Below are 27,805 nucleotides of genomic sequence, written 5' to 3'. Positions count from 1 at the left end.
GGTGTCTCAGAACCTTCAGAGTGAGAAATTTCTTTCTTATATCCTCTCTAAATCTATCCTCTTTCCATTTAAAACTGTTAACCCTTGTCATGTCACTATAAGCCACCTTTATATACTGAAAGGCTGCAACAAGGTCTCCCTGGAGCTTTCTCTTGTCCAGGCTGAACAGCCCAAACTCTCTCAGCCTGCCTTTGTAGGAGAGATGCTTCAGCCTTCTGATGATTTCCATGGTCTTTCTCTGGACCTACTGTGACAGGTCCATGTCTTTCTTGTGCTGAGGGTCCTAGAGTCAGGTGCAATACTCAGCTTGTTGCCCAGAGATTTCCACAGCCAGGAGTGAAATCTATTTATTTCTCTTCTGTTCATTTTCCTGTTTGACTTGGTTAAGCATTCATCATCCACAAAATGCTGCAGCGAGGAGTTCCATGGCTTGCTTAGGTGCTGTGTGAGGAATCACTCTCTTTGCTTGTTTTAAATCTGCCACCTGCCAATTTCATTTGATGCCACCTTTGCCTTACTACAGACAGTCAGTCCCTGTGTGCTCTCTTTGGTGCTTACAGTTTTGTAGAGGTTGCGTTGGCTGCAGTGCAGGTGCTGATGAAGGATATTGGTTTCTCCAAATACTTTATGTACAGCAGGAGCCAAGTGCTAGTCTGGATGAACTCCTGTCTTACTGAAATGGTAGCCAATCCAGCTGCTTGGATTTGACCTCCAGAGAATGCAAGAGAAGCAGATGTATAAGAAAGGTTTATTTTAGAGAGATGTCCTGCAAGGAAAGCTCACCTGACAGCTTGCAATACCAGACCCTGGCCAGATTTTAATTTAGAGGCATCTTCTGCCCAGTCCTTCTGGGATTTATAGGGACATGGAGATCCCCATCCATCTTGACAGGGCTTCATCATCACACTGTGCTAAGTTAATTCAATAAACGGAATTATGATTTAAAGAATGCAGCCCCCCTGACATTTTTACCACCACAGAGGCCACGTGCCTTTTCTGATAACCCATGGACAGCAGCAATGGCAGACAATGAGTAGCAGGAGAGATGGTGCTGCCCCAGCAGCCTTGAAGGGAAACTGAGTAACTGGGGACAGAGAAATGGCCCTTTTCCTCACCCCCACAAGTTCATTTGTATCACTCCACACAGTGGGATTTTACCCTCTTCATGTTCTGCTTTGCATCCATTGGGAAGATTCTCGTCCAAAATGTAGTCAGAGGGCCGGGGTGAGGCATTTTAATGGAAAAAGAAGTGTCTGGTGCTGATTAAAGTTGGGGTTTTTTAACCCAGCATTAGAATTGGCAGGGCTGAGCCTCTTGCTTACCCTGTGAAGAATTACAACATTTCTGCTAACACAAATATGCGTTCTGAGTTTCCCCTCTCCCAGCACATACGCCAACCACCCACCACTTGGCAGCTTCCCTCTGCTGCCAGGCAGCTGCTCTCCCGAAGATCTGAGGATTTCCTCGCGTGCTGCTCTCTGCCTGTGAAAGGATCGTGCAGCATCGGACCTGCTGGTCATGTTCCCCAGAGAAAAGTCCTGGAGGGATTTTGGTGTCCCCTCTATGCTCCTCCTCCTCTCTGCCTTCCACTTTGGGGCAAGGAGCCCTTCTATAAGCAGGCATGGGTTTTGAACACTGGGATTCACAACATGATGCTACTGAAATGTGCTGCAGACAGGATGTTTTGCAGGCAGTCACAGCATGCACATTAGGATTAGCTGTTCCAGGGGAAAGCAAGGGCCTCAATCACTACAGGACAACCCGCACTAAAATCATTAGGACCATTTACAAAGCTAAAGCAAACTGATGCTGCCAGTGGGTACCTGTGGGTGGCCTCAGGGCAAACCTGTGTTTTGCTGCGATAAATCTCTCTCTAGCTCTATTGCTCACATGCAGTGTGGCTTCCAGAAGCAGCAGCCTCCTTTTGCCAGGATGCTGCCTGTCGGGTTTGCCCTGACTCCATGTGCCTTATCCTCTCAGATGCACTGGGTACAGGCAACCTTACATGCTTATTTATGGACAGTAAGGGGTCTGCCCCGTGCACCTGGTACCCGGCGGATCTGCAGTGGTTGCAGTGCCACAAGGCCTCCGTTGCTGGCTCTTTGCACAGGTTTGGTGCAGGTGTTGATGCTGCAGGTTTGAGACAGAGAGGGAGCAGATACAAGCTTAGCTCCATGGCATGGAGCCAGGGTCATCACTTATTGAAATATTGTGGATGAAGTTTGGTATAGATGAATGCAAATAAACGCAGATTGGAAGAAAAGACAGGGAGGGATTTCTCATAGATTCCAAACTAGCAGACTTGTGAAACTCACTGGGTTTTGAATCTTGTAAAAATAAAATCAAATCTTTGTCCCTTTCAGTTTGGGTCTCACTCTTATAAGCTACATAAAATGAGATGGGCTCCATAAGGACAAGACGTAAAGATATAAGCAAATCTCTAGTTGGATTAATGTGAAATTTATTCTCGTGAATTTATGTGGCAAAATTAAAGGATTTGTCAGAAAAGCATGCAACCACTTTAAAGGTATGTGGGATTGATCAGCACAAGAGAAGTGGTACCAGCATGCATGGTTAATTGTCCGGTGCCTGCATACCATTCTTCCTTGTCTTGGGATATTGCAGATAACAGCAAACCTCTTTGTTCATTCCAACAAAAATCTCTTTGGGGAAGTCTTTATGGTTTTCTCTGCAGGAGCTTTATCTAATCCTTCTAATGTGCTGGGCAGAAAGGGCACATTCCTCCAGCACACGTCCTTCAGCTTCTAATTTGCTTGCAAAGGCAATGTTGAATGATTGAACTGATGACTTCTTAAGTTTAATTACTTTTTTCCTCTGCCTGTGAAACTTAGAATATATAAAACCTCCTGCTCATATACTTCCTGAGAATGTTCCTGTCAGTCTTCATTGCATTTCATCACATCACCCACTGACTGCCATAGTGGCCACAGAAATGCAGGACCTGATGGTTGTACTACAGAGAAAAGGGATAAGGACTGGTGGAGGCTCGTCGTAACTAACAGCTTTAGTTTTGGATTGTTTTCTTGGTGGAGGATGGACGTGTTTGTGTTCTCCTTTTTGTTTGGTATTTTTGTATTTCTTTAGTTGTTATGTCTCTTTGACTAGATTCTACATCCAAATTTGCAGGGAAGTTTTATCTGCCACAAAGTTGTATTAGTAATTAATTTATCTGTCCCTTCTGACATCACACTGTGTTTCTGTGGAAACACTATATGGTGTAAGACACTGTGCTATACTCATATTCTGAACTGCAATTCATGTCATTTGTATCTCTTTTTTTTTTTTTTTCACCCTGTAGATAATTTCAGCTTTTTGGCAAAATAAATTTCATATACCATCTCCTTTCATTCTCAGTATATTTTTAGAAATGCTATCTGAAGCCTCATGGTATTTACAGCTTGGAGGTTCTCTGGTGTAGGCTGGGCTCCCACACAAGGTTGCATGTCCCTTGATATGCCACAGCTTGTTGTCTTTCCTTGAGGCTACTTGTTAACTCGCCAACTCAACACCGTGAGGTGTTCAAAGAACTACCCCCCTCCAGTCTATATACTTCAAAAATCTGGGTTTAAAAGAGATTTTCTGCAAGCATTAGTCATGGGATATAGAAAATACTGCAAAAATTACAAAAAAATAGAAAAGCATACATAATGTGCTTTTGTAGAAAAAAATATATTTAAAGGAAACATAATATGGGAATTTAATTCTGAAACACAAAAGCCACAAACCAAAATAAAACTCACCAAACCCCAAACACTCACAAGTGTGGCCAGTTCTCTAGGTACATATTTTGCCCAGTTCAGCCTTCTGGTGTTAAGATGCAAAGAAACAAGGTCTCATTGCCCTTGCAGGTGAAAACCATGGCGTGGCCATGAGTTCACAGGTGGATGAAAACCCAGAAGCAGAATCCTTCTTTGTCAGCTAAGCACCGTGATAAAACTTTAACAAGACAAATACGCTATTATTTCATCCTAGAGCTGTTTAACTGGTAACCCTTTTTCTGGACAGACTATCTCAATTTTTTTAATCTAATATTGTTGTATTATTTTACCTGAGGCAGTCTGGTATAGTATCTCTGATTAGTTCTGTTTAGGAAGGTGTTAGGGAATCTTATCCATCTTACGAACGACTTTTTGATTTTTCTTCATTTTAAATATCTTTCTGGCCAACATTAGGCTCTTGATCCTTGAAGATGCCCTAGAGCTTATTACAAGGTCTGCTGAAGTCCATCTGCATTATATTGTCTCTGTATGATATTTCATCCATTTCCTCTTTGTGCCTTGGGCTAGGAAGAGTCAATGGTTAGAATCCAGCCAGTGGCAGGACTTTCAGATGCTTTTCAGAGGTATATCCCACTCCAGTGCACCATGAGATTCAGGTGGGTCCCACATACTCTGAACAACATAATTCAGTAAGTGAAATTAATGAGGAGACAAGAAGGAGATAGGCATCCACTGGACAGCTCTCATTGGAGAGTACAGCAGCATTTGCAGACGGAAGGTTTGGTTTCTGGAAGAATTTGGATTGCCAGTTTATGCCAAAAATTAAGTGTTCTGTGGAAGGCAGGCGTTTGATGACAAGGGTCATGCCCAGCTCTGGGGGGATTCTTGACAGGCATAACAGCATATCTGTTTACAAAGAGAGGGTTTTGTTAGATGTTCCCTATTCTCTTTGTTCCTCTTAGCACTCTGGACTCATGTAATCCCATGTGCTCAGCCTGCAAGAGCTTTTCCTTGCTGATCTATAAACCAGACAACTCCTCCTTTCCTTGTGCCAGCCCTTACCAGTACATGGGCTGCATCCTCTCACAGCTGCTGCTCTCTGAGGGACTGTGTGTTTCTTCTATGTCAAGCTTTCTGACAACTTATGGATGAAGTTAAAAACCTCCATCTCTATTTAGCCACAGATGGGCCTTTTCAACGCCAGAAAAACCCACCACCTGCTGCTCTATTATTAGGGTAGCCATGTTTTTACCAGGAGTAAACACCGCGGATAAAGGAAGTTGGAATCTGATGTTGAATAGTGGTTGGAGGGAACAACAGTGATCTGACCTCTGACTTTGTCTCTGTGATGGTTGGTGGCCAAGGTGCTGACCGCTTCTACGACAACGTTGAGGACATGATTGGTTTCCGGCCGTGGCCCCTGATCAAGATCTGCTGGCTGGTGTTCACCCCGGGTCTGTGCTTGGTAAGTGCAACTATGGCAACATGGTATGTTACTCTGGGTCCCTGAGCTCCCAGTAAAAAAGGTTGATTTTTCTCCAAGGTGCTGCTGTAATTTTTTCAAACTGCTATGGAAAAGGAGAAGCTTGTCCATAGCTGAGGTGGCTATTTATTTCTTTCGTAAAGTAAAGCCTAATGTTTTGCCTGGACAACTAACTAAGCCTGAAAAGCCACTTGTTTACTGTGAAGGCAAAGGGAAATATATCCTAAAAGCCTGGAGAGGTTTGGTCAAATTACTTTTGAGTAGAAGACTAGTGAGAATTACCCTGTTCTGAAATACTTGCTTCAGCCTGTGTTCCTGGGATTGCCTGTGGTTTGGAAATGTTTTCCACAGCTTTCTATGTTATTAAACTACTTGTAAAGCTTCTATGACTGTGTTTAAAGAAAATGCACCCAATGTCAGGCAAGTTCTTGCCTGTTTTGAATTTATGTCCAGTCTTGCTCCACTGGCTTTTTACATGAATTCTGAGCCAAATTCTGCTCCTGCATCTGATGTTGAGAGTTGTTTTCTTTGACCTCAGTGGGAACACAGATGGGATCTATAGCTACAACTTACAAAAGATTCCTAGTCCTTCATCCTTAGGCTCCAGCAGGACTTGAAAATCAGGGAAATTTTCAAACCAAGCCTGAGCCAGCCCAAATCATCTGAAAGCTCTGTAGCTAGAGAGCCCTGGGATGGGTAAATCCGTGCCCACATATGTTACTTCTGGAGGGCTTCTGCCAGGAAGAACAACAATTCCTGGCTTTGATATGAATAAATTGCTGTCTCAATGTTGCTGGACCCTCAAAGTTGCTGTCAACTTTGCTTACACTGAACTCTTAAGAAGCCTGAAGGCTTTACACTGTGGAGATGCCTGGCCCTGGCTCAGAGGTAACTTCTTGTGCAGCCAGCATGCACCAAACTCTGCTTGCCACAAGTAGCCAGGTCTACTCTAGCTCATACAAGACAGCACACTCACTGCCACACAGATGGTGCTTGCAGGGTGGCCAGGCTGCTGGGCTTGGCTGCTCCCTTTGTTCTGTTTAAGTCTGTGTTTTCTGCTCCTCAGGGTGTCTTCCTGTTTTCCCTGATCAAGTACACACCCTTGAAATACAACAATTCCTATGAGTACCCAGCCTGGGGCTACGTGCTGGGCTGGCTGATGGCACTCTCCTCCATGGTCTGTATTCCTCTCTACGCCATCTTCATCCTCCTGAAGACCAAAGGACCGCTGAAGCAGGTACTGGGGGTTGTGGTCACTGGGCATGTTGCTGTTGCTTCCCCCAGATGGCTCATGGAAGGGCCCCAGGGAAGATGCATGTGGCATATCTCTCCTGCGAGAAGGCAAGGGAGGGTGAGAGTGGCCCTTCCCCAGTATATTCTATAGGTCTTGTTGGCATTTTGGAGGGCTTGAAGTGTCTCAGCACAGCTTCCAGGGTGATCATCAAATGTCCAAAGTCTTTCATGAGGTGTTGCACCACCATACTCAGTGCAATATATATACATATATATATACATACATATATATATATATAGTATATATACAGTAGGTTGCAATGCAAACCCAATGCAAAACCAGGATCTGTTTTGCCTTTACTTCTTGTCCCTTTTATTCCTGGGTCAGGACTATGTTATTTTCAAAAAAGAAATTACCCAGAGTTATTAAAGAGGACATGCTCACAGAGCTGTAAAGGTCTACCCTGTGCCGTGCCCAAGCCTGTCATCTTTCACTGTAGACACCTTTCGTCTTGTCCTAGGAAAAACTGTATTTAGGAAGATGGTGTCATGGAGATGACACCTCACTTGACCCATGAAGAAAGATCTGAGTGATGTACAGTACATCTAAATTTCTACACAATTTCTCTTCTGGTCCTTCCCCATCCTCGCTGCAGCTGGTTGGGGGTTGTGGTGGGCAGAGGGAGCAGGTGAACAGGGAATGGGAGCATCCCTGAGGCTGTGGTGTGGGTGTGATGGTCACATCGTGGGGTCATGGAGAGGAGAACCCTGTGCTGCCAACACATCCAGGGATGGGCTGGGTGCAGGATGTTCTGGTTGGCTCCATTGTCTCAAGGAAGATGAATCTGTGCCTACATGGGCTCTTATTTGCTGGCTGGGAGGTGTGTCAACAGGGAGAGACAAGAGTTGTGACAGAGCTGGCTAATTCCTATCCCAGGCTCAGGAAAAGATACAGGATAAGGCCCAGACAGGAATGGCAACAGTTAAAAGTCTCCTGTGAAACACTGAGAGGGGCATAAGCCATGCAGGCAGGAAGGTAGAGAAGTATGAAGCTCTGAAATAGTTTCTGTTTAGCTGCCTTTGACCCCACAGACTCCTGGTTGCTGTTGGCAGACATGAAGAGATTATGAGTTTGGAAGGAAGCTGGGAACTGTACAGTATGAGGAACTGCAGGGGAATCTTGTGCCAAGATGCTGTGATATGGTTTGCTCCAAGTTCAGACCTCTAGTCCTGCCTCTTACAGCCCTCTCCTGTGCTCTGGGCTGTTTAGCAGTGATGCATCTGTCCTTTCCCTTGGCTGGTTTGAAGAGTTTGACTGGGTGGGTGACATACCTGACTCCCCATGGCTCAGAGGCTTTATATGTCTAAATGAGGACGTGGAGATGTCACTGATGTAACTGCCTGCTAGTTACATGCCTGCTAAACAAGCAATATCTCTCACCTGGCAAAGTACTTCAAGCCCTTGGACAGAAGTGCTGCTGTGAGTAGTGTTAATGTTTACTGCAGAGCACTCCTGAGGAACTGATGTGGCCTGTTTTAGATGGAGGGCTTTTCTGTTTTGCCCTGGTTTAAATTATATTATTTGTAATTACCACGGACCCCTCAGTTATGTTAGTATGAAGGAACTTCCAAAGATGTGATTTAGGTATGTGGGAAGGAATCGGCTGCTAAACCTGGATTGATTCAGGGCAGAATCAAAGCCAGCCACATGATACCTCCTGGAATACTTGCACCTTTTTTGAAAACAAGTTTTCCCAAAATATACCTGTTCTCTTTTTCCAGACACACCCCAGAAATGTAGTGAAATAATTTCCTGGGACAGATGCTTCCAGGAACAGTGCCTTTCAATTTAATATTGCAAAACACTCACTGAAAGCAAGTTTGTAATTGGTAATTATGATCAGTCACTGCAACAAACTGATGCCTCTTTTATACTTGATTGACCAAGAAACACAAATGTTGTTTCCTAATGTGTCTGATTAAGGCAGCTCAAGCTCCAAAGACTGAAAATTCACAATCAACTGCTCACAAAGCAGCTGCAGACCGAGGTCAATTTCAGAAATCATGGGGCAAATAGTTTTGAATAAGTGAACAAAATCCATGATTCTGGCAGGCACTTCACAAGGGATGGGAGCACTAAAATTAATCCAACGAGTCATGGATGAATTGGCTGCTCTGCTGGGATGCACTCTGCATGGGAGGAGCGTGCACTGGCCTGAACAGCTTGTGATGGAAAAAGTTAGTAACTGTGAAAGCTAGTTTTCATCAGGGAAATGATACGCTCTCTCATGGAACCTGGCAGGTAGCTGCAGGACGCTGAGTGTTGGTTGGCTTTGGGAGGAGACCAGGAGCTCAGGAAGGCGTGTGGCACAAGAGGGACTTCAAAAATCAGATGAGTAACACCAGAAATTCACAGCAGCTGTCCCTGTAAGCCAGCACTTTCCCCCCAAAGAGCTCGAAGATACTTGCATTTTCTAAGAATAAACTCCCCAAAGCTGTCACAACTCTGCATATGTGTGTGTGGAACAGCCTGTAGCACCCTGCATTGCACGGGGCGGAGGGAGCTAAGGGCAGGTAGCTGCTTCACAACCCCTGTCTTCACCATTGCAGTCTGGCTGGCTGGAAGAGGGGAGCTGAGATGGTTTGGGGGCAGAAACCAGTTTGCAGAGGGACTGCCTCACCTGGGAAATGCCGCTGAGGTAGCTATCACCTACCACCCTGTTTTGGACCACGGCACTTTCTGATGATCAGACCATCTAAAAGGCTTCGCAGCTCTCACCAAAGTCAATGGCAAGCATGACTGCTTGGTATAGGAAAAAAAAGGGCTTTATGGCGTTTTCTTCCATTGCCACAGAAAATGGCTGTGGTGCTAATTGCTGGCATCCTCCCTCACAGAACCGGGTCTGTGAGGAGTCCAGCTGAAGTTAGCCTGCTCTCCTCCCTCTCTCTTTCACAGCAGTTCAGTGGGAGAGGAGCAGGGAGCTGGGAGCAGTGGCTCTCTAGATGCCTTTGCCCCCAGCAATGGTTGTGGATCACTATTGGCTGTCAGTTTGTTTATCAGCTTAATTAACAGAGACTTCCTCTCCGCAGCGGCTGATGCAGCTGATTTCCCCGGCGGAGGATCTGCCGCAGCCGAAGAAGCACGTGGCGGGGCTGTCCGAACCGAGGCGCCAGGGATGGTCTTCTCCGATCCAGGAGGTGCTCAGCATCACAGAGAGAGAAACCCACTTCTAAGGCAGACTGATTTGCTCTCTCCTTCCCAAAGTGGTTTGTTTTCTCTCCCGGGCACTTCCCTTCTCTCCTTCACGCCTGAGACAGAAGCATCTGGGACACCCTCTCCTTCCAGCCAGCTGGTTGCACCCACTGGGGACAGTATTTCTTTTGACACCTTGGGGACAACTCACCCTGCCAGTAGCTGGGAAGACTGCAACATGCTTTTGTTAGAAGTGTCCTTCAGTACTGACATTGGTTTGGAAGAGAAAAACAACACAGTAACCAAAAAAAAAAAAAAAAAAAAGAAAAGAAAAGGTGCAAAAGGTGCATTCATGTTGAGAGGAGGAAAAGAAACCACAGTGGTGAGAGAGAGAAGGGAGTAAAGGTGTGAAGGAGCCAAGTGAGGGATGCAACAGCACAAAATGATGGGGTGTTAGTGCAGGAAATAAGTAAGCTGGTTCAGAAGTACATAAGAAGCTGGAGGATAACAAAGGAAAATACACTGCTAGGTCACCTATGTATGAGGAAGAGAGGAACATATCATAGCCAATGACAAAAAGGAGGATGCAGTGTTAGTAGTACAGCTTTAGCTTGTCACTGAAAGGGAAGAGAGTGACAGGGTGCTTGATGCAATCATAGTTGTTCATGATGGATCTCAAGGCAGTCTCAGGCTGGAAAGTGGGTGAGGAATAACTACCTAGAGGACTTGCTCTTGGTCAAAACTACACGGCCCAGTAAAAACGCATCCGAGAGTGAAACCGATGAATATTTGACAATTCTTTCAGAAAATTCATGGAGTGTAAGAAAAGTCTCAGAGCAGCTGGTAAAAAAAACAAAAGGGGGGAAAAAAGAGCTGCATCACAGCTGGGAGAAATGAGACCCTGGGGACTGCACGCTCACAAATTTAACTGCACTGCTGGGGCGTTTTGTAGAGGAATTAATGAAAGAGCTGATGGGCCTGGGTCAGTGCTGCAGAGTAGTTTTGGGGCGAGGGTGGGAGAATGATTGCACTCCCTTGGCTTTGCTGCAGGTGACTGCTCAGGGGATAAGGAAGGCATAATCGGGCGCAATAATCATCAGCTCAGGCAAGATAAAGCATAATTAATAGGTAAGATGGGCTCATTGGAAGCAGATTGTGTCGAATTAAAGGCTTGTCGTTGCCAGGGTAGTCAGAAATGTGAGATGATGGCTGGGAGGAATTGTGCTTGGATGCAGGGTTTGGTGCGGTGCCAGATGACTCTGTCCTGTGGAGGCTGGAGCTGTAAAACTCCCTGTCAAATCCTGCTTGAATGCCTATCAGAATTTCACAGCCAAAACCACAAGAAAGGCCAGTGGCAGGTTCCCCCCAAGGGCTTTGCTGTGGTCGAAGGTACACGCTCTGGTGCATGGCTGTGTTGCAATATTGGTGCATCCAACCACGCCAAAGAATGGCCATCAAAATGAATCACAGATGCCACAGGCTCCTTTCCCTTGTTCCAAGTAATTGCTTTTCCCTGTGCTGTGTGGAGATAAGCTACCAGCACTGAAAGTAAGCAGGGAAATCGGGCCTCATCTGTGCAATTCGGTACCTATTCCAATTGCTATGGGAACCTTATCTTTTGCAGTTTCCTGTGAGTTTAACTGGAGAATTAGCATAGGGCAATCTTTTCACCATTTAATTTCCTTTCCTTTAAAAACTACAAACTGTTGGTGAAATGAACACTGAAAGTCAAGTATCAGAATTTGTACCTCTCTGGGACATTATCACTTGATTGGAGATGTTTTACTGCGGAAGGATGAGAGAGCTGGCAAATCTCATTCACGTTCCCTACAAAGGGCTGCAGCACCACATAAGACACCATTTATTTTATTTTTATTTTTTAAAGAGCTGAATGTCACATTTGCAACAGTAATTGCAGGAAGAGCTTAGCATCTAGAGGCTTGCAGTCAGGCCTCAAGGTAAGTAGTTTGGTGTTTTTTGCTCCCCCTTCCAGCAATGTTGCTCACGATTTGGTGTGGAGAGAAGTGAAGATGGGTTTACTCCTTTTCTGAGGCACTTGGACAAAACTGTAAAAATCCTACATAGAGATAAATCGGTTTTCAGTTTTGAACACAAATGTGGGGCTGTGTTATTGAAAATAAATACTGCATGAACTGGTTCCTCTGTTGCTGATGTATAATCTGATAGTAGCACCCACCTCTGCCAGGAAGCAGCTTATTTTAATAAAGGCAGAGGAGGTGTTGCTGTCCCCACTGAAAGCAATTCCAGAATTCCCAGGATCAGGAAATGAATCCAGTTTCTTTGGATGGGATTGACAGAATTTCGGGAATTTTAAGGGAAATCTCAGTGACCCAGAGTTGTTTAATTCCCTTTCCTTTAAAAACTAAAACCACTTAGATACACCCAGCTGAGGAAACAAGAGAAAATGCCGACGTCTTTTGCTGTAAGATCCCCAGCACAGTTAGAGACCAAGTAATAATTTTCTAATCTTATACAAAGATCTCAGGCATTGCTGCATGCATATGACAGATCTGACAGGTCTCCATTAGCCCCTGGATTTGAGCTCTTCTGGAGATCTCTGAGTCTGATGGGAAACTGCTCCTGTCCTGCCCACCACTAGGAATACAGTACTGAAGGGATGGTATGGAGAGGAGGGAGGTAATTTACTTTTCCCCTGTAATTGTTGGTAAGATGCCAAGATACAATGCATTTGAAGTCCAAGAGAAAGTACCAGGTGGCCATACTGTGCTGCTCCTCCTAGGTGGAAGAAAAAGACTTTATATAGAAGAGAGGACGGACATCTGTCAAGCACTTAACTACCACTTTTGGGTTTTCAGTTTTTTTCCTTTTTTTTTTCCTATTAAAAAAGCTTGTTTTAATCCCTCTCTCCAGAAAGAAAAGCCAGGGAAACAGTTTACTAAAAAAGGTACCAAGACAAAAGAAAGATCTTGCATTATCCTTCTCCTTTCTTCCTTTCTTTCCTTCCCGTTGTTTCCTCTGCTTCAACCTTTCTACCCTTCTTCCTTCAACGGTGATAGAAGGAAAAAAAAAAAAAGGAAGGAAACTTGTGTTGTACAAAATTTAAAGAAGGAAAGGTAAAACAAATGACAAACAAGGCAAAAAACTTGTTAAGAGTTATTTCCTTGCTGTGTTCCTCCCACTGTTTATGTACCCTCCCAGCCAGAGAGGTTGTATGTGCTCTTCTGGCATGTTTCTTTTTCCCAAAGAGAAATGTGTAGTTCTTGAGCCTCTTCCCTTAGATCCTTATCTGACTAAAGGTGATTCCTGATCTGACTGAACTGCTGCCCCCTGCAACTTGGTCAGGTAGGGAGACATTGTGGTGACCTCAAATGGCCCTGAGGCTGCAGCTGATTTGTGAGCCCTTTCTGTCCTGGCCCTGGAGGATGTATCCAGGCTCTGGAGGACTCTTACAGCAATTCTTGCACTTCTACCTTTGTCCAGCATCAGGATATCTTCAATTCACATAACTCCAGCCCTCAACATAGTTTTGGGGGGAGGAGAATTGCAGTGGCATTTCATCTTGGTTAGGGCTTGGCTCTTGAACCTTCTCCTGCCCCAGGTGACCATGGTAGCCCTCATGCAAAGGACAGTGACCTGCTGTAGCTCCCAATGAGCTGGAGATGCTGCTGTGCCCTCCCTTCAGCCCTCATCTTTACTTTTTGAGTGGAGAAAAGCCACGCCCACCACAGCCCTGGCGCAGGGGTTAGCTACCAAGGGTTGGAACCACAGCTCCACCCTGAGCAAAGCTCTTGATTTGCCCTTGAACCTGTGCAAGTATTGCAGCTTTCCAAGGGCCAGGAGAGGACAAAGAGCAGTAGGGACTGAGCTGGAGGAAAAAAGGGCATTTTTGCTTAGAAGAATAGACTGGCTTCTCAGGTTGTGTTTGTGCTGTGTGAGTTATGGGTGTTCTGCAGCAGCTGTGTGGTTTGTGCTGGAACCTGGGGACTTCCCTGAGTTTTGCTTCCCTAGTGTGTGGCAAGAGGGGTTTGCTAAGATGCTTTCCGCATTTTGAAGGGAGGTGGGTCTTGCACATGGAGAAATAAGAGATGTGCGAAGTGACTTGAGTGCACAGCAAACGAGGGCCGGGAAAGAGACAGTGGCCAGTCATGCAGGTATGGAACACATCAGGTCTTGAGGTCCTTTGCTTTATTAGGTTACACGTGCTTACGTACAGTAACATCTTACTAGTTAGCTAAGCCATGTTTGAACAGAGTAAGAGGGGAGTAACATTTATCAAAGGACGAGATAAAATTATACATGCTGTCAAAAAGTAAGAATTAAAATTTAAGACTCGAGAGGCTGAGTAGATGTGCATATGCTGCTATCCAGTTCCCTATGCAGGGCTGCAGGGAAGGGCTGGGGCATTAAAGTGAAAGTCTTTATTCCTGAACCTCTTGCTGGGGCCAAGGGAAGAGAAGAAATGTCTCTAACAGTGCTTGAGGTGGCAGTGGGGAGATTGTTTTGCTTTGTGTTGTTTTTAAACCCTGAATAAGCCCTCCCTCCTCAACTGCTTTTGGAGCACGATCCTGGGTCTGTTTTGAATCCCAGACCCACGACTGCAAAGGGGGACATGTATTTTCAGAGCTGTCTGTTCCAGTTTGTCAAGCTTGAGCTTGGAAAGCTCTGTGGAAAGAAAGGGGATTCCCAGGGAGAAATGCTTTCTATGTCTGTGCAAAGCCAGTTGTGGGCAATTCCATCCTGTCTTGCTTTTGCCAAGACCATTCTGTGAAATGGCCTTTTGATTTTTTTTCTCCTGTTTTGGTGGTGGTGGTTGTTGTTGTTTTACAGGCAGTAGAATCGTTTCCTGCCCAGCCTGGGTTACAGCCAGGATGGGGAGCTCTATCCCACTAGCTGACTGGGATGGCTGCTCTGGACTGGAGGCGTGCTCTCACTGAATCATTATTTGCCAGTGGCCACTAAACTTTTCCAAAACATGCTTTATCGAGTGTGCAGCTTTTGTTGTGCCATGGTGTAGATAGTGGTCTCTGGAGAAAGATGAGAGATTACAGGCCATCTGGTGCCTTTCTCGACCTCGTATTTTCAACAGGAGATGAAATAAGCCTCTTTTTCTCATGGAGGAATAAACCCACCCCCAATCATAAAAGCAACCTGTCGCTTTCCCATATCCTGGAGGAGGGCCACTGCCATGTTGTGCAACATGAACTTGCCTCCCCACGCACTAGCTTTGAGGGGAGGATGACCTGAGAGCTGTAGCCCGGTGTTTCTTGACCAGGCTCTCCAGAAGCAGAGGTGCTGCAAGCAGCACACAAGGGGGCCCAGGAGCTGCTGAAGAGAAATCCCACCAGTGGCAAGGTACAGCAGTATAAATCAGTAACCCTGGGTTAGCCTCTGGGTTAGCTGGGATGGCGGGAGGCAGGCTGGCAGTGGGAACTGGCCTGATGCTGGGGCTTATTCTCATAACTTTGGGGAAAACGTACCGTGGCAGTGTTAGTTTTCTGTGCTATGCTTTTGGATGAGGTATGAATACCCCAGACAGGCCAGGTGAGTGTGGCTCCCCTTGCACTGGTGTGATGTATATACCAGTCATGTAACAGGGTGGAATTCTCTCTCCTGTGCCCCATGCAATCCTGTCCCATGTTTGTTTGTCTCTCATCACCAGCATTAAGCTCTCCCACTCCAAAAGGCTTTTGCAAGGCTCAGCTTTACACCTCGTTTACACCTTACCTCAAGCATAAGCTGCCAGCCAAGTAAGACAGAAGACCAGGAACAGCTTCCAGTCATCCTGACCCATAAACCTCCTTGTCCAGGAGCCCAAGCGTGGGAGTGTGTGTCTCCACGTGGGTGAGCAGTGTGGTCAGACACAGTTAGTTTTTTCAGAGCCTGTGGGCAGAGGATAGTTTCAGAACATATTGATTTTACAGCAATAAGTTGGGAAAATACTCAGAATTAATTTTCTTTTGTTGTTGTTGTTGTTGTTGTTGTTGTTTTTTATGAGTTACCTGCCACAGCTCACAGTTAAAAGATCCAGCTTTTAGAAGTAACCATGGTGGTAGTGGATCAAGGGTTGGACTTGATGATCTTGGAGGTCCCTTCCAACCCAGCTGATCCTATGATTCTATTCTATGATTCTATGATTTGGTGCCTTAAAATTTTACATTATTTTCAGTAAGACACCCAGCTCAGGCTCTTTTGCAGTTCAAGACATGGGGTGGCATTTCCCTTGCATCTGGGGGTTGTCGAGCTCAGTCCTACTTTCTTGCTTCCCTTGTCTCCTGGCAGTTGGAGCTGGGCAGCTGGGAGTAGGGCAGGAGGATGCTGACCTGCATCATTACTTCTGGATAGTCTCTCCAAGCATTTGCAATGGCCTATGGTCAGGTGAGGCAGCAGCAAAACCTTTGTTGTTTGGTCTTTGTGCACCCGTGAGGTTTCAGGTGAAGAAGAAAAAGGCAAAAGGGACTGGTCCCTTTTGGAAAGTTATAGATACTGACCTGAGATGTTCCAGATCTCCACATGAGGATGTGTGTGTGTTATGGTGTCTGGGGGAATTATGCTTTGGTAGGTTTTGTCTTAATTACATCACTTCTGTGAGGTTGTGACAGAAGCCTGAGTAAATGCGTGGCTGCTGGTGTTTTGAGTTTGTGAGCTTCTGGACTTCAACTACAAGTGGAGTTAACTTGTAATCTTGGTAAAACTTTCCAAAACATCTTCCCTCTCTGGAAGGAAGGGAAGGGTGTTTTACTGTGGGCAGAACTGTGAGCAGCACCTTCTGGCTGCTCTGTCCAAAGTCCCTCGGGCAGGCTGACGTAAGATACATCGAACGATGGCAAAGCAATTTCCCACTGTCCGATCCTATCGATAGGAGCAATTCCCCCGGAGGGGGTGAAACTCAATTGCTGCAAACAAGGGCTAGTTCTGGTTGTGTGCATCACATGGGCGAGCAGCAGCATGGCTGCGGGCTGGAGACATTTTCCCTCTCGGTGCAAGCGCCGTCGCTTCCTATGTGGTGATAAATGAGGTTGCACCTCTGTGGCACTTCACAGAGGAGCCAGGCCTTTGCTCTTCCTTCTCCTTTGGTCTCCAAGGCCCATGTACTTATCATGATGGAGCACCTGTGGTGGGCAGTGGTTATACTGCCTCTGTTGGTAATGTGCCCTGGTTTGCATCTCATATCCAAATCTGTCCTATTTTTCCTCCACATCTATCACTTTTTTCCCCCCACTCCTGTGCTTTTGAGGTCAAACGCAGCTGTGCAATAAGGCTTCTCCCTGTAGGAAAGCATTGCCATACAATTGTACTGGGAAGTGGCATAAGCTGCATCAGTGTAACTGTACTTATGCTGATTTAAAGTGTCTACCTCAGAGCTTTTATCAGCATAAGCCTCTTAATAAAGAGTGAAAAAATCATATGAGCTACACCAATGATGCAACTAGACCTAAGGGCACACTGACTTTAAAGTTAGGTTGGTTTAACAGAGTATGTGATTTCAGTTAAATCTTCCAAAGTATGTGAGGATGCTTCTATTTATGTTCCATTCACACTAATTTTAATTTATATTAAGTCCATCAGGATCAAGTTTGAGCTAAGTTGAACACCATGTTACTTTTCACACTGTTTTTGATGGATTAGAAGCAATAGAGCTAAATCTTCCCAGTCCCTTGTGACAGCAGTTTCACTGACAGAAAGATGATCAGGTTTTTTTAGCTACATTTATCAAAACACTCTGCAGATACAGGCCTGCTTTCATCAACGTGACTATGTCCACTTAGTACCCAAATGGTCTTTAAACTGGAATAATCGTTTCAAAGTGTGCTGCTCTGGTTTAATTTAGCCTAATTTGTTTTGATTTAGATGGGCAACACTGGTTAGTTATGGGTAGGCAAGACCTAAGGGAACACTCTGCAGTGGTAGGTACTGCTGTTACACAAGTCCTACCAGAAGTCCTTTTCCCTGCAGAAATCCCATGATTGGTGTCCCTAATGTCACTCGCTTCTGATTCCCAGGGCCTCGTGCTCCTTGTTGGTGTGCTGGGCAGGAGGTGCATACCACAGGGACACTGGACACCCAGTTTCACTCAGATACCCCTGTGGCAGGGAAGACAGCTGGGAAGATGGGGGCAAGAGGAGACTCTGCCACACTTAGAATCTGCTCCCAAATCCCACCATGGACACCAGTGGTACATGGCCTCTGGGGCCACCTGGGAACCTCAGTGTCCCTGTGCCACCTGGACCCCAGGCATTCTTGCACTCTGGGTTCTCTGGCCTTCGGAGCACCTCTGGAGAAAGCTGGAAGCCCACAGGGAGGTGCCTTATTCTCACCAGTGCTTTGAGACCAACCAGCAATCAGCTCGAGAGCTGCCGCTGCCAGGCAGCGGGCGCTGGTGATTAAACCTCACACCTTGGAAGAGCAGCTCAGGTCTGGTTTGCCCGGCAGGAAACTGAGTCTGTGTCACCATGAGATGCTGTAGGTGTCAGCCCCATCAGAGGACAGGCTGGGCTGCCCACGGGCGTGGGCCATCCTCAAGCACCACCTCCAGCTGTGCTGTGGCTGGGGAAGCAGACGTGAGGGTGCAGAGGGCTCAGCTTTCACTGTGCTTCAGTCGTTGACAGAAGTCCCAGACGTGCTACGCCGTGTGTAGCAGTGTGTTTCTCTTCTCTCAGAAATTTCCACATGTACAGCCCTATTTATTTCAGTCAAATGGAAAAAATAGTCATACAGCTAGTAGAATTCTAGCCACATGAACTGGAGATACAGGCTCTTAATTGAAAGAAAGAGTAGGGAAAATGCCATTATGGCCCCTTTGAATGCATGGATTTTATTTTAGTGGCCTTTTCTTTCTCTTCTACCTAATATCCCCTCTTCTCCCAGGACCTGTCAGATTGATCTTCTTCATTTTGTGCTGGGGGACCCTTGGTACTTCAGGTCTTGCTTGCTGACTGAAAGGTCAGTGCTGATAAATATTTAGCAGAGGAAGTTTTTCTCCCAGGTGTTTCTCAACTACATGAGTTAAGGTGAGGTGCACAGGACAAAAACCAGAAAAAACACTGAGCTTAACAGAACTTGGCTGTTTCAACGTTGACAAAGTCTTACTGCCAGTATATCCAGTGACATTATCTCACTAGTTCTCCCTGTCTCCAGAGTATTCCAGGGGAAAAAGATGGATAGGTGAGCCCTGAACAGAAGTGCTCCAACCCAATCTATTTTTCTTTTGCAGGTCACTTTTAATCTCCTCAAGGGGTGGTAATTCCTTTTCTTTTCTTGTATTTATTTTCAGCTTTGTTCTTGCCATATTTCTTTTACATTTTTTATTCCTTCACCATATTCTGTTTTGTTTGTGCTGCTGGCAGCAGGAGTGATTTAAAAATGCCCAGTCTTTGAAATAAGTCATCTTCAGATGAAATTGCTCCCAAGGGCTCCTAGCAGCTGCAGGGGCAAGCGGCATAAATGTAGATTTAATACCAGTGGCTGAAGGTAATTGTAAATAAAAGTACTATCTCTGAAAAGTATTGGACAAGTTTCCAGGGAAAGGATATTTCATAGAAGCTGTGTGCCCCAGCAACGTGGCTGGCAGCCTGTGGAGGGCTATAAACACATGGGGCAAGACCTTTCCCTGTGCCATAGGACTGGCTCATCCCAACTTGACTGGGAGTGATTACACAGGGTGGCCAAGATCAGGAGAGGCTGATTTCTTTCCTGGGGAGAAGAGTCCAGTGAGGCTGGCAGGTGATTGTGTTACTGGGTATTAATAGTCCAGCCACTGGTGGCAAAGCAACCCTAGACCCCACCAGAGGAGTCTTCAACAGGCCCCCTGTGTTGGGAGTCACGTGGAGCACCTGTGGGTGGAAGTCGACAGGATTGAGCACAAGGAATTTGTCCTGCTTTTCCTACCCTGGTCTTACACATTTTCCCTGTTTATTCCCTACTGACCACCATTTGAGGGTGGATGGGTTGGGTGGCAGGAGTCAGACCAGACCTGAGCTTTGAGCCAGCTCAGGGAGGAAGGAGGCTGGCCAGCTTGGCTCCCACTGCAGGTTGATGGGATTGCTGAGGTTGCAAAGGAGAAGACCATGCCTTAAACTGGGCTGAAAAAAGCAGAGAAGACCAGGCCTTGGACTGGGCTCGAAAAAGCAATGCCTGAGAGCCCTGCTGCGCTGGCCATCTTTGCTTCCCTTTGGAGGTGGTGGACTTAGTGGGCTTAGTCAGAGCCAGGCAGCCTTGTATCTCATAACAGCCCTTTTCAATGAGTGCAGCCCTATTCCTCTTTGAAAATTATCCTCAAGTGATTATACTGCTGCTTATTTTACAATGATCGTGTTAATGATTTTTGCAAATGAATTTTAAACCAAGAGATGTCTAGCCTGATTATTTGGCTGCTTTCACCACTGTCATCGTGTCCAATAGCTGTTATTCAGAAAACACTCTTTGTACTTATGTTTACTCACACAGATTATATGGTGGGGTTGGGCTCTTTTGCTGGATACTTCCCAAGCCACCAAAAGCTTTGGAGGTGGCAGCCCAAACGCTTCAAATGCAAATACTGAAGCCAGCGAGTATTTTTCTGAGTACCTGCCAAGATCCCATTTTCTGAGAACACACTGGTGAATCAAAATTTAGTTTCGTGAATGTTTATGGACAACAACCAAGAGAGCAGCTCCAAATTCCATCTTTTCAAACAAATTCTGCTTCTCTTCTAAGGCATGTTCTGAAATCCATTTGGGCTCACCAGTCCATGTCTAGTTCTTGCCAAGCATGAAATATCCATGGAGTCTCTTCTTTTCTTGGTCACACTTCCTTTTCTTCTGGAAAAGAAGGTGATGCTCAGGCTGATGCTGAGAGATATTCTTGCTCTCCAGTGCCTTTGATACTCACTGCCTGCATCTACCTCTAACTCGCACAACAAATGTGATGCAGAAAACACCATTGCTTTTAAATTCAGTTTTTATCCCTTCAGTGGAAATGGCTACTTTCTGGCCTGTTTTCTCCCAAGAGCAGAAATGCATGAGGTGGGGTGATGGTTTGCTGTGCTTCCAGTAAAACATGTGCTTCCTATGGTAACTGGTGTTTCCAGTTGACCCACTGCAATTCTCAGGTGTTCCTCAGCCTGGACTGTGTGGAGAACTGTGAAGAACACATATAAGAGACTGATTCCCTCAGGCCTGAGATCTGCACCTACCCTGCAAGCAAACTGCTGCTGTCTCTCTCTTTATTTTAGGAGGTGTCACATCAGCAATTGGGCTTGAGGAGAGATTGAAGACCAAGAGGGAACAGTGATGGATGGGCTAATGCCAGGCTCAGAAAAGTGTGAGTTACAATATCTTGGTACTTGATGTTTCATTAATTGTGACAAAAGGAGGCCAGGGTCTTTGCTTCTGGCTCCTCACTGAAACTACCTGCAGGTACCAGCTCTAATTTGGTTGGTTTGGCCAAAGAAAATCTAATTGGTAACATGGCATTACACTCAAAAAGCCCTTTCCTGGCTTGGGCCCCGTGGTAACTGCAAAGAAAGCTGGGCAAACAAGAGGGAGCTGAGCCTCCTACATGGTCCAGCACATCCAGGGCTGTGCCTGCACACTTCCCATGGGACCGGGGAGGCATACCTCTGCCAGTTCTGCTTTCACCAAGAGTTGTGATTCAGAGAAACACAGAATGGTTTGGATTGAAAGGGACCTAAGTTCTAACACCTAGTTCCAACTCCCCTGCCACAGAAAAAGCTCTCCAGGCTTGGGGCTTGATCTTGCTCCTGCGGGATTCATCTGGCAGCAATTCCAACAGTGCTCCATGGCACAACAGGCAGTAATGATTTCCCTGTTCTGCACTACATGCTCCCTGTCCATGCAGGCTGTGCTCACTTGCAGAGATACAGAATGAGGTTTCCAGGGAGTAAGGTCAGCACATTTTCACTGGCTGTTTTTTTATCCCAGACAAGAGTCTAAAGGAAAGATTTCTGAGATAGATGTAGTTTACTTCTCTTTTGACTTTATTGCTGATAAATAAGAGGTTCTCAAGCTCACAGAATGGTGTGAGGGACACAGGCTCCCTGGAAGAGGAGAGGGATCAGGGTGCTCTGTAAGACGCACTTTCGGAAGGGAATACCACTCACTGCATTTGCTTCAGCTCAGAGAGGATGCCTGTTTGTCAGGATGCCTCCAGACTGTGTACAATCCTCCCACTCAGCTCTCAACTCCCCCCCTTGGGTTTACCCAGTAAAAATACTTTCTTTTCTCCATTCTCCCTCTCTCCAGCCTTGCCAACCTTCCTGGCATCACTGCCTTTCTCCTTTAATGCCCAAAATAACCTGGTGGGAGTCTTACTGCCTCATCTATGTTCCTCCAGGGACCACTTAGCCTGAAACGTGTTCCTTAAACATAGCCCATTGACAAGATATTAGCATAGATGTAGATGGGACCATGAGCAGCAACCTCAATGAAACTGTAAGGCAGCATGTTTTCCCTCCCATCCGTATGAGTTAAGGGCTTTGGCAGATGAACTCTGCTAGGTTTAGCTGTGATGGGTTATGGTGTGATTGCCTGCTCTAAGGGGACAGGGGGGACCTTTAAAAAATATGAGTTTTGATAACAAGGAATAAAAAGTGTGGTATTGCCACGGTACCCTCAGCCCACCTGAGTGCCCAGGGAGCTGGTGCAATGTCACGAGTGGGGTGAAACAAGCCCTTGTACATGTGTGTGGGGGTACGGGAAGAATCCAGGTCACCATGTGTTGTCTCTGCGGCACTGAAAGCCACTAAACGTACTTGTCCTTAATTTAAGTGTCCCTAGCTCTGCTTTCACACAAAGACAGGAGCTGGGGAAGTGCAAAAGTGTTGTTTTTGCTGGTGATCTCTGGAGAGAACTGTACTTTGATTCACTTGGGCTCCTTCCCCTGCCCCTCTGTCGATGCTGCCCCTACTGAGACAGAGCTGGCAGCTCCCATGTGTTGCTTTTGAGAGCAACTTCTCTGTACTCCCAGTGGATGCACATTATCTTGGGCCCCAGAAAGAAAAAGGAAAGGGAAATAGAGGTCCCACACACCCCCTTTTAGAGACAATGACAGGATTTACACATGAAGCAACTGGTCATTCACATGTGGCTCCTTTCCTAGGCTGATGGATGGTACCTGGCACTTCAAATGAGAAGTATCCCTCTTCCTGTGGCTGCCTCCTCCACTCCAGAAGCCTGACCTACAGCCAGTAATGCACCTGACTGGTGACACCACAGTGTCCTTTGCGGCTGTACCTCCTAAACCCTGCCTGCCCTGTTCCCCCTTCCCAGGGCTGCACTGTTGCAAGCCTGGCCCTGTACAAGGGCTGTGTCGGGTAGGGCTGTGTGAAAGCAGGAGAAGCTCATGGGCAGAGAGACCCAACCTTCCTTCCTCTGCATCCTCAGCGTGGAGGCAGCCAGCCCTGCTTGTGGAGAATGGTGGAGACACTGACCAAAATACAAACACAGAAGGCAAGAGGTGTGCACAGCACCTGCACCACGGCCTCTTATGTACTGCTGCAGCCATCCTTGGGGGACCCGCTGCAGCAACATGGGTGCAACCAACTCCTTGTAACCCACTCACCTGCTGACTCCCCCTTTCTTTTGCTCCAAGCCCTTTGTCCGTGCTTCTGCCCTCCCTCCTGCCCATGCCCTTGGAGCCTGTGTGATTTTCCAGTGGCTGTGGGTCCCCCGCCCCCACACCCGCGACAAGCAGGGTGTTGATTTGACTGGACATGAGCTCAAAGCTCATTAAGGGCTCGTCGATATGGGCACTGAGGAGCTGTGTGGGGTGAGGCAGGGGGAGAAGGGCCCTGCGGCAGGAGGGGCTCATAGCTCCGCTCTGCGTGTGGGAGCAGGTCAGTGTGTGCATCCCTGGGCTGGTGTCTCCGTGAACAGCTCCACGCACGCCAAGGACCCCACCACTGGCTGGCACCGTGAGGACACTGGGACACCACTGGGACAGCAGTGTCTGGTCTTGGAGGTATGAGCACTGGGGTCATGGAAGGGAACATTGCAGCAGAGGTGGGGATGCCCACATGAGCATCCCTGGGGAAGAGCTGCTACAGGTGCTGAGCTCTCTTTCATCCACGCTGAGTTGGATAGGGCTGAGGGGTGCAGCACCCTGAGGACAAGGCAGGATGCAGGATGGCTGCTGCTTCCCAAAAGGTGCTGGAAAGGTGAGCAAATGGGAGCAGACCTGCCTGCCTGGTGCTCAGCTGGGACAGTGTGAGGTGGGCATGGTGCCCAAAGCAGGAGCAGATGTTGTCTATGCTTTACCCACAGCTGCACCACTGTTATGCCTAAATTTCTTCTGTCAGTTGCCATTGCCATTGCAATGTCCCCTTGGTCAAGAAAGACAGCAGTTGCTGGGAAGGCAGCATTTTTCCCATCTGTCACTACCATGCAGAGCTAACTGGATTCCCCTTGATGTTAACAGGCAGGTGCAGCAACCAACTTCCAAAACCTCCTTACTATGAGCAAAATCCCAGTCTGGGGAGGCTGTTTCTGCTGCAGTGGAGAAGTGGGGCAGGAGCCATCAATCCCCACATGCTGCAGTGGGGGTGGCTGGGGAGGACCTGCAGGTGCTGCTCCTTTCCCTGCTGGGTGAGCAGCCCCCTGCTTCCATTTGGGGAGCTGGTGCTACCAGGCAGAGTGAGGGGAAAGGTGACAGTCCCAAAACATCACCCGAAAATGGTACTGGGGGCTTCTTAAATTGCTTGTGGGCTGGGGAGAGATGTAGTGAGCACAAATGATGGCTTAGTAAAGATGCTGTATCAGGACTTATGTGAAAACCCAGTTCCCTGGGGAGGGTCTCCAGTGGGTAGGACTCAGGGGATGGCTTAGGTGATATGCACACAACAGGCATGGGTTCGGCTGCCCCTCCTCTGGGGCTGGGACAGCCCTTCCCATCCTAATGCACTGCAGCCCCAAGGATCAACAGTGCTTCAGGCTCTGGGCACCCCTTTGCAGAGGCCCTGCAAGCTCTGGTGGTCTGTGGCAGTGGAGTTCAGCTTCCTTGCCTGTACAGCTGCTGAGGTATTTCTGGGGACTGTGTTTGTGCCTTTCCTTACTATCTATCTCCAAGAGACTGTGACCCTGAAGGAGGTGACTCACTCCCTACATGAAGGCCTCCCCATCTCACCTCTGTCTTCTGGTCAAACTCGTCCACACATCTCCTCTCTCCCCTCCTACCGTCTCCCTGCTCCCCATCTCCTGTGAGTGCTTCTTGGAGCTGCAGCATGGATATAAAAGGCTCCTCAGTTTGCTAGTGATCTTGCTGTGATTCTGCCAGCATCTGGTGGAGACCTCCAGCACATTTAATTTCAGTTCTTCTTCCTGCATGAGAAGCTCTGTGACAGTTTGGGATTTTGTTGAGAGAACAAAAGTCAGGCTGAAGACCTGCAGCTGGAAATGTGTTTTCTTCTGAAGAAACTTAATGGACACAAGAAACAAGCAACTAATGTCCTTATACTGGGGTGGACGTCTCCACAGCACTGGGTCCTGTTTGCTGGGGACAGAGCGAGTGCCGTGCCTGCCTCCGTGGAGAAGCTCGTGAAGTAAAGGCTGTCCCTGACCCAGGAGGGTCAGGGTCTGCAGCCTGGTACACACACTGGATGCGTGAGATCTGGCTCTGGTCTCCAGCCAAGGCAATGTGGACAACAACCTTTCCTTGATCTGCCTTATCTCCTGATATCCTGATTCCTGGGGGAAGAGCTGCTCCTTCTGCACTGCTGTATCAAGCTTAGCACAAGAAGTAGGGTGAGGAGAAGATCTGAATGTTTAAGTAGTAGACACCAGCTAGTTGCAGGTTGATCCTAGACAGCAGGGGATGGTGCTCTTACTGGGTAATGAGCACATTTTCTGGGCTATTTTGAGGAAAACCTCAGCCAAGGGGCTGGAGGCTAGCAATGCTGTTGTGTGGTTCCTGCAGAGGCAGCTGGCTCTGCTGTTCTCTATTTTCCACCCCAAAAAAGCACACGAACAAAGGGAGCCTTGCGGCAGCCTCAGGACTCTGGAGCACAATTATCTCTCCGGTTTCATGGAGAAGGAGAACAAACAATTTGGCATCTGAAAGTGGACACAGATTTTCTCTTTGGCTTGGCTATGCTGCAGCAGGAAAACAATGTTATGCTCTGCGTGTGAAGCTGTAGTCTTTCTCAGAGCTGAATTACATGTGCCAGAGTGGTGACGGGCACTTTCACAGGTGCCATGCTCCGAATGAGGTGCTCAGTAGCTGCTGTGACCTTGGTCACAGTGAAGTTCATCACCTTCCATTGCAAGACTAATATTGTTCAATTTCCTCTGCTCAATGACTTCATTAAAAAAAAACAAACCAACCATCTAAAACAAAAAAATCCCAAAGCATACCAAGCCAAATACAGCAAATAAGCACTGACATTACTTGCAGAGTCTCTGGAGGTACATCAAATCCAGCTCTATGTGTATGAAGTTATAATTTCTTCACTCTCACATATTGCATAGCCGTGCCTTTTGCATGGTACTCGTGAGTCCTGGCAAGACAGAGAAGTTTACCCCTGTGAAGGCCATGGTCTCTGAGGATGTCGCTGCAAATCGGGATTTGTGCTAAAATCTTAGCTCAGAGACACAGCTTTGGTAAGGTAGTGGCCAGTGTGAGCAGTAACTCAGGCTGCATCAGCTGAGCTGTGGCAGTGCAGCCTCTCTGGGGGAAAGGGAGAAGAGGCCAGCAGGGATGCCTGCCCACATCGTGGTGGCAGTGCCTGTACACCATGCTGGGCTGTCAGGAAGGGCACAGGAGGTACAAGGCAAGTGAGAAATCTGAAATTGCCCTCTCTGTGTTCGTTTCTAGGTATTTCTGTCCCAGTGATGTTCTCGCTGAAGGCACTGGGAAGATTTTTTCCATTAGCCTCCCTGGAGTGGTGTTGTGCCTTAGCAAGGAACAAAGCAGGTAGAGGAGGCCAATGAATGTTACTCTGGGGTTGTGTGTACAAAAAAAAGTGGAGAAATATGTGCAAAACAGCAGCTTCTGTCTTAGAAGAGAAATAGTGAGTTGGGTTTTTTTTTTGCTCAACAGAACTAATGATACCTGATTTTCTCTTCATAATGTCCTTTTATACCTCCACCTCTGATGACAGTTCCCTTATGGCACTGTTTACTGCCTTTCTAGTCCCCCTCTCTACCCCATCGTCAGTTCTTCTGTCTGTCTCCCATGTTTCCAGGCTGCCCTTCTAGGAGCTGCCTCCCTCCTCCCTGGCTCTGTGCACACTGCCCAGCTCATGCCTGATGCACAGCAGGGCACTCTGGGGATCTCCCCACTGCCCTTCCTCTGCAGGAGCACTAACCTGAGGCTCTTCTTTCTCTCCATTCCCTACTTCTTGAGGAACTTGATATCTTTGATGGCTGTTCTTCTTTTTTGAGCATGGGTGAAACTCACTAGTGAACTCAAAAAGTAACTGCGAACAGACAGATGGGTCTTTGTAGAAGAAAGCTGGGCTAAAAATGTCCATCTTGCTTCAGGCAGGGCAAAAGAATAACATAGCAAAGCTGTATAAACTACCAACATCATGAAACTGGCATCCCAGCGTGACAGCTTGCACTGCATAAGAAAAGGAAAATGCTTTTAAATTTAATCAGCACATTTAAAATGAGCAGAAATAGGCCTTTAATCTTTTTAATGTGGTACTTTTGCTGAGGAGGATGGAGACAGGGATGCCTTTAAGCCACTTGTCTGTCTCTCCCAATCTGGAAGCCTGCAGTCTGCTCCGAGACTGCCATTAAGGGAGCAGGATGTGGCCTGGCCTTGATCCTCTTCCTGCTGTGGTGGCTTGGGCTGCGTCAGGACAGTATGCAGGAGCCAAGGAAGAGTCCTGCCATCTCTCTGCTTCCTAGGGAAGCTTCTGAGGGGCCAGGATGAGCTTTAAATGAGAGCACTAAAATGGCTCAGAGGCTGCATCATTTGCATCATTCAAAAAAGGCACAAAACTCTGCTTTCCTTAGGGAGAACGTAAGGCAGCCCCAGGCACCCAGGTGAGAGCAGCAGTGCTGAGTGAAGCACAGTCTGTGGTCAGGAGCAGGATCTGAACCCACTTCCCCCTGAGGGATGAGAAGCCAGAGGAGATTCAAGTGGGCATCTGGAGACAGGGAGGGCATTGGAATAGCTGACCCCATTCCTCCTGAATGTGTGACAGAAGGAAGATGCTCCTTGGCAAAGAGGCTGCAT

The 27,805-nt window shown here is 47.1% G+C and overlaps 2 protein-coding genes across 2 annotated transcripts in view; both read left to right on the top strand.

Annotated features, from left to right (window-relative positions):
• Positions 1 to 11,807, top strand: part of LOC108492356 (sodium- and chloride-dependent betaine transporter-like) — a 38,489-nt gene extending 26,682 nt beyond the window's left edge. Inside the window, exons 13-16 of the mRNA XM_017804606.1 lie at positions 1,897 to 1,963; positions 5,042 to 5,205; positions 6,290 to 6,460; positions 9,547 to 11,807. Of these exons, the coding sequence (XP_017660095.1) occupies positions 1,897 to 1,963; positions 5,042 to 5,205; positions 6,290 to 6,460; positions 9,547 to 9,690 (546 nt within the window). The 3' untranslated portion in view covers positions 9,691 to 11,807. The remainder of the gene's footprint in view (positions 1 to 1,896; positions 1,964 to 5,041; positions 5,206 to 6,289; positions 6,461 to 9,546) is intronic.
• An 8,986-nt stretch (positions 11,808 to 20,793) lies between these two features.
• LOC108492417 (sodium- and chloride-dependent GABA transporter 1-like) overlaps positions 20,794 to 27,805 on the top strand; it is a 35,082-nt gene continuing 28,070 nt past the window's right edge. The window contains exon 1 of the mRNA XM_017804734.1: positions 20,794 to 20,929. The gene's annotated coding sequence lies outside the window, so the exon portion shown is untranslated. The remainder of the gene's footprint in view (positions 20,930 to 27,805) is intronic.

This window comes from Lepidothrix coronata, unplaced genomic scaffold, assembly GCF_001604755.1.
Source record: "Lepidothrix coronata isolate B3197 unplaced genomic scaffold, Lepidothrix_coronata-1.0 Scaffold10, whole genome shotgun sequence".
Taxonomy (NCBI): Eukaryota; Metazoa; Chordata; class Aves; order Passeriformes; family Pipridae; genus Lepidothrix; species Lepidothrix coronata.
This window is presented reverse-complemented; position numbering and strand designations above follow the sequence as displayed.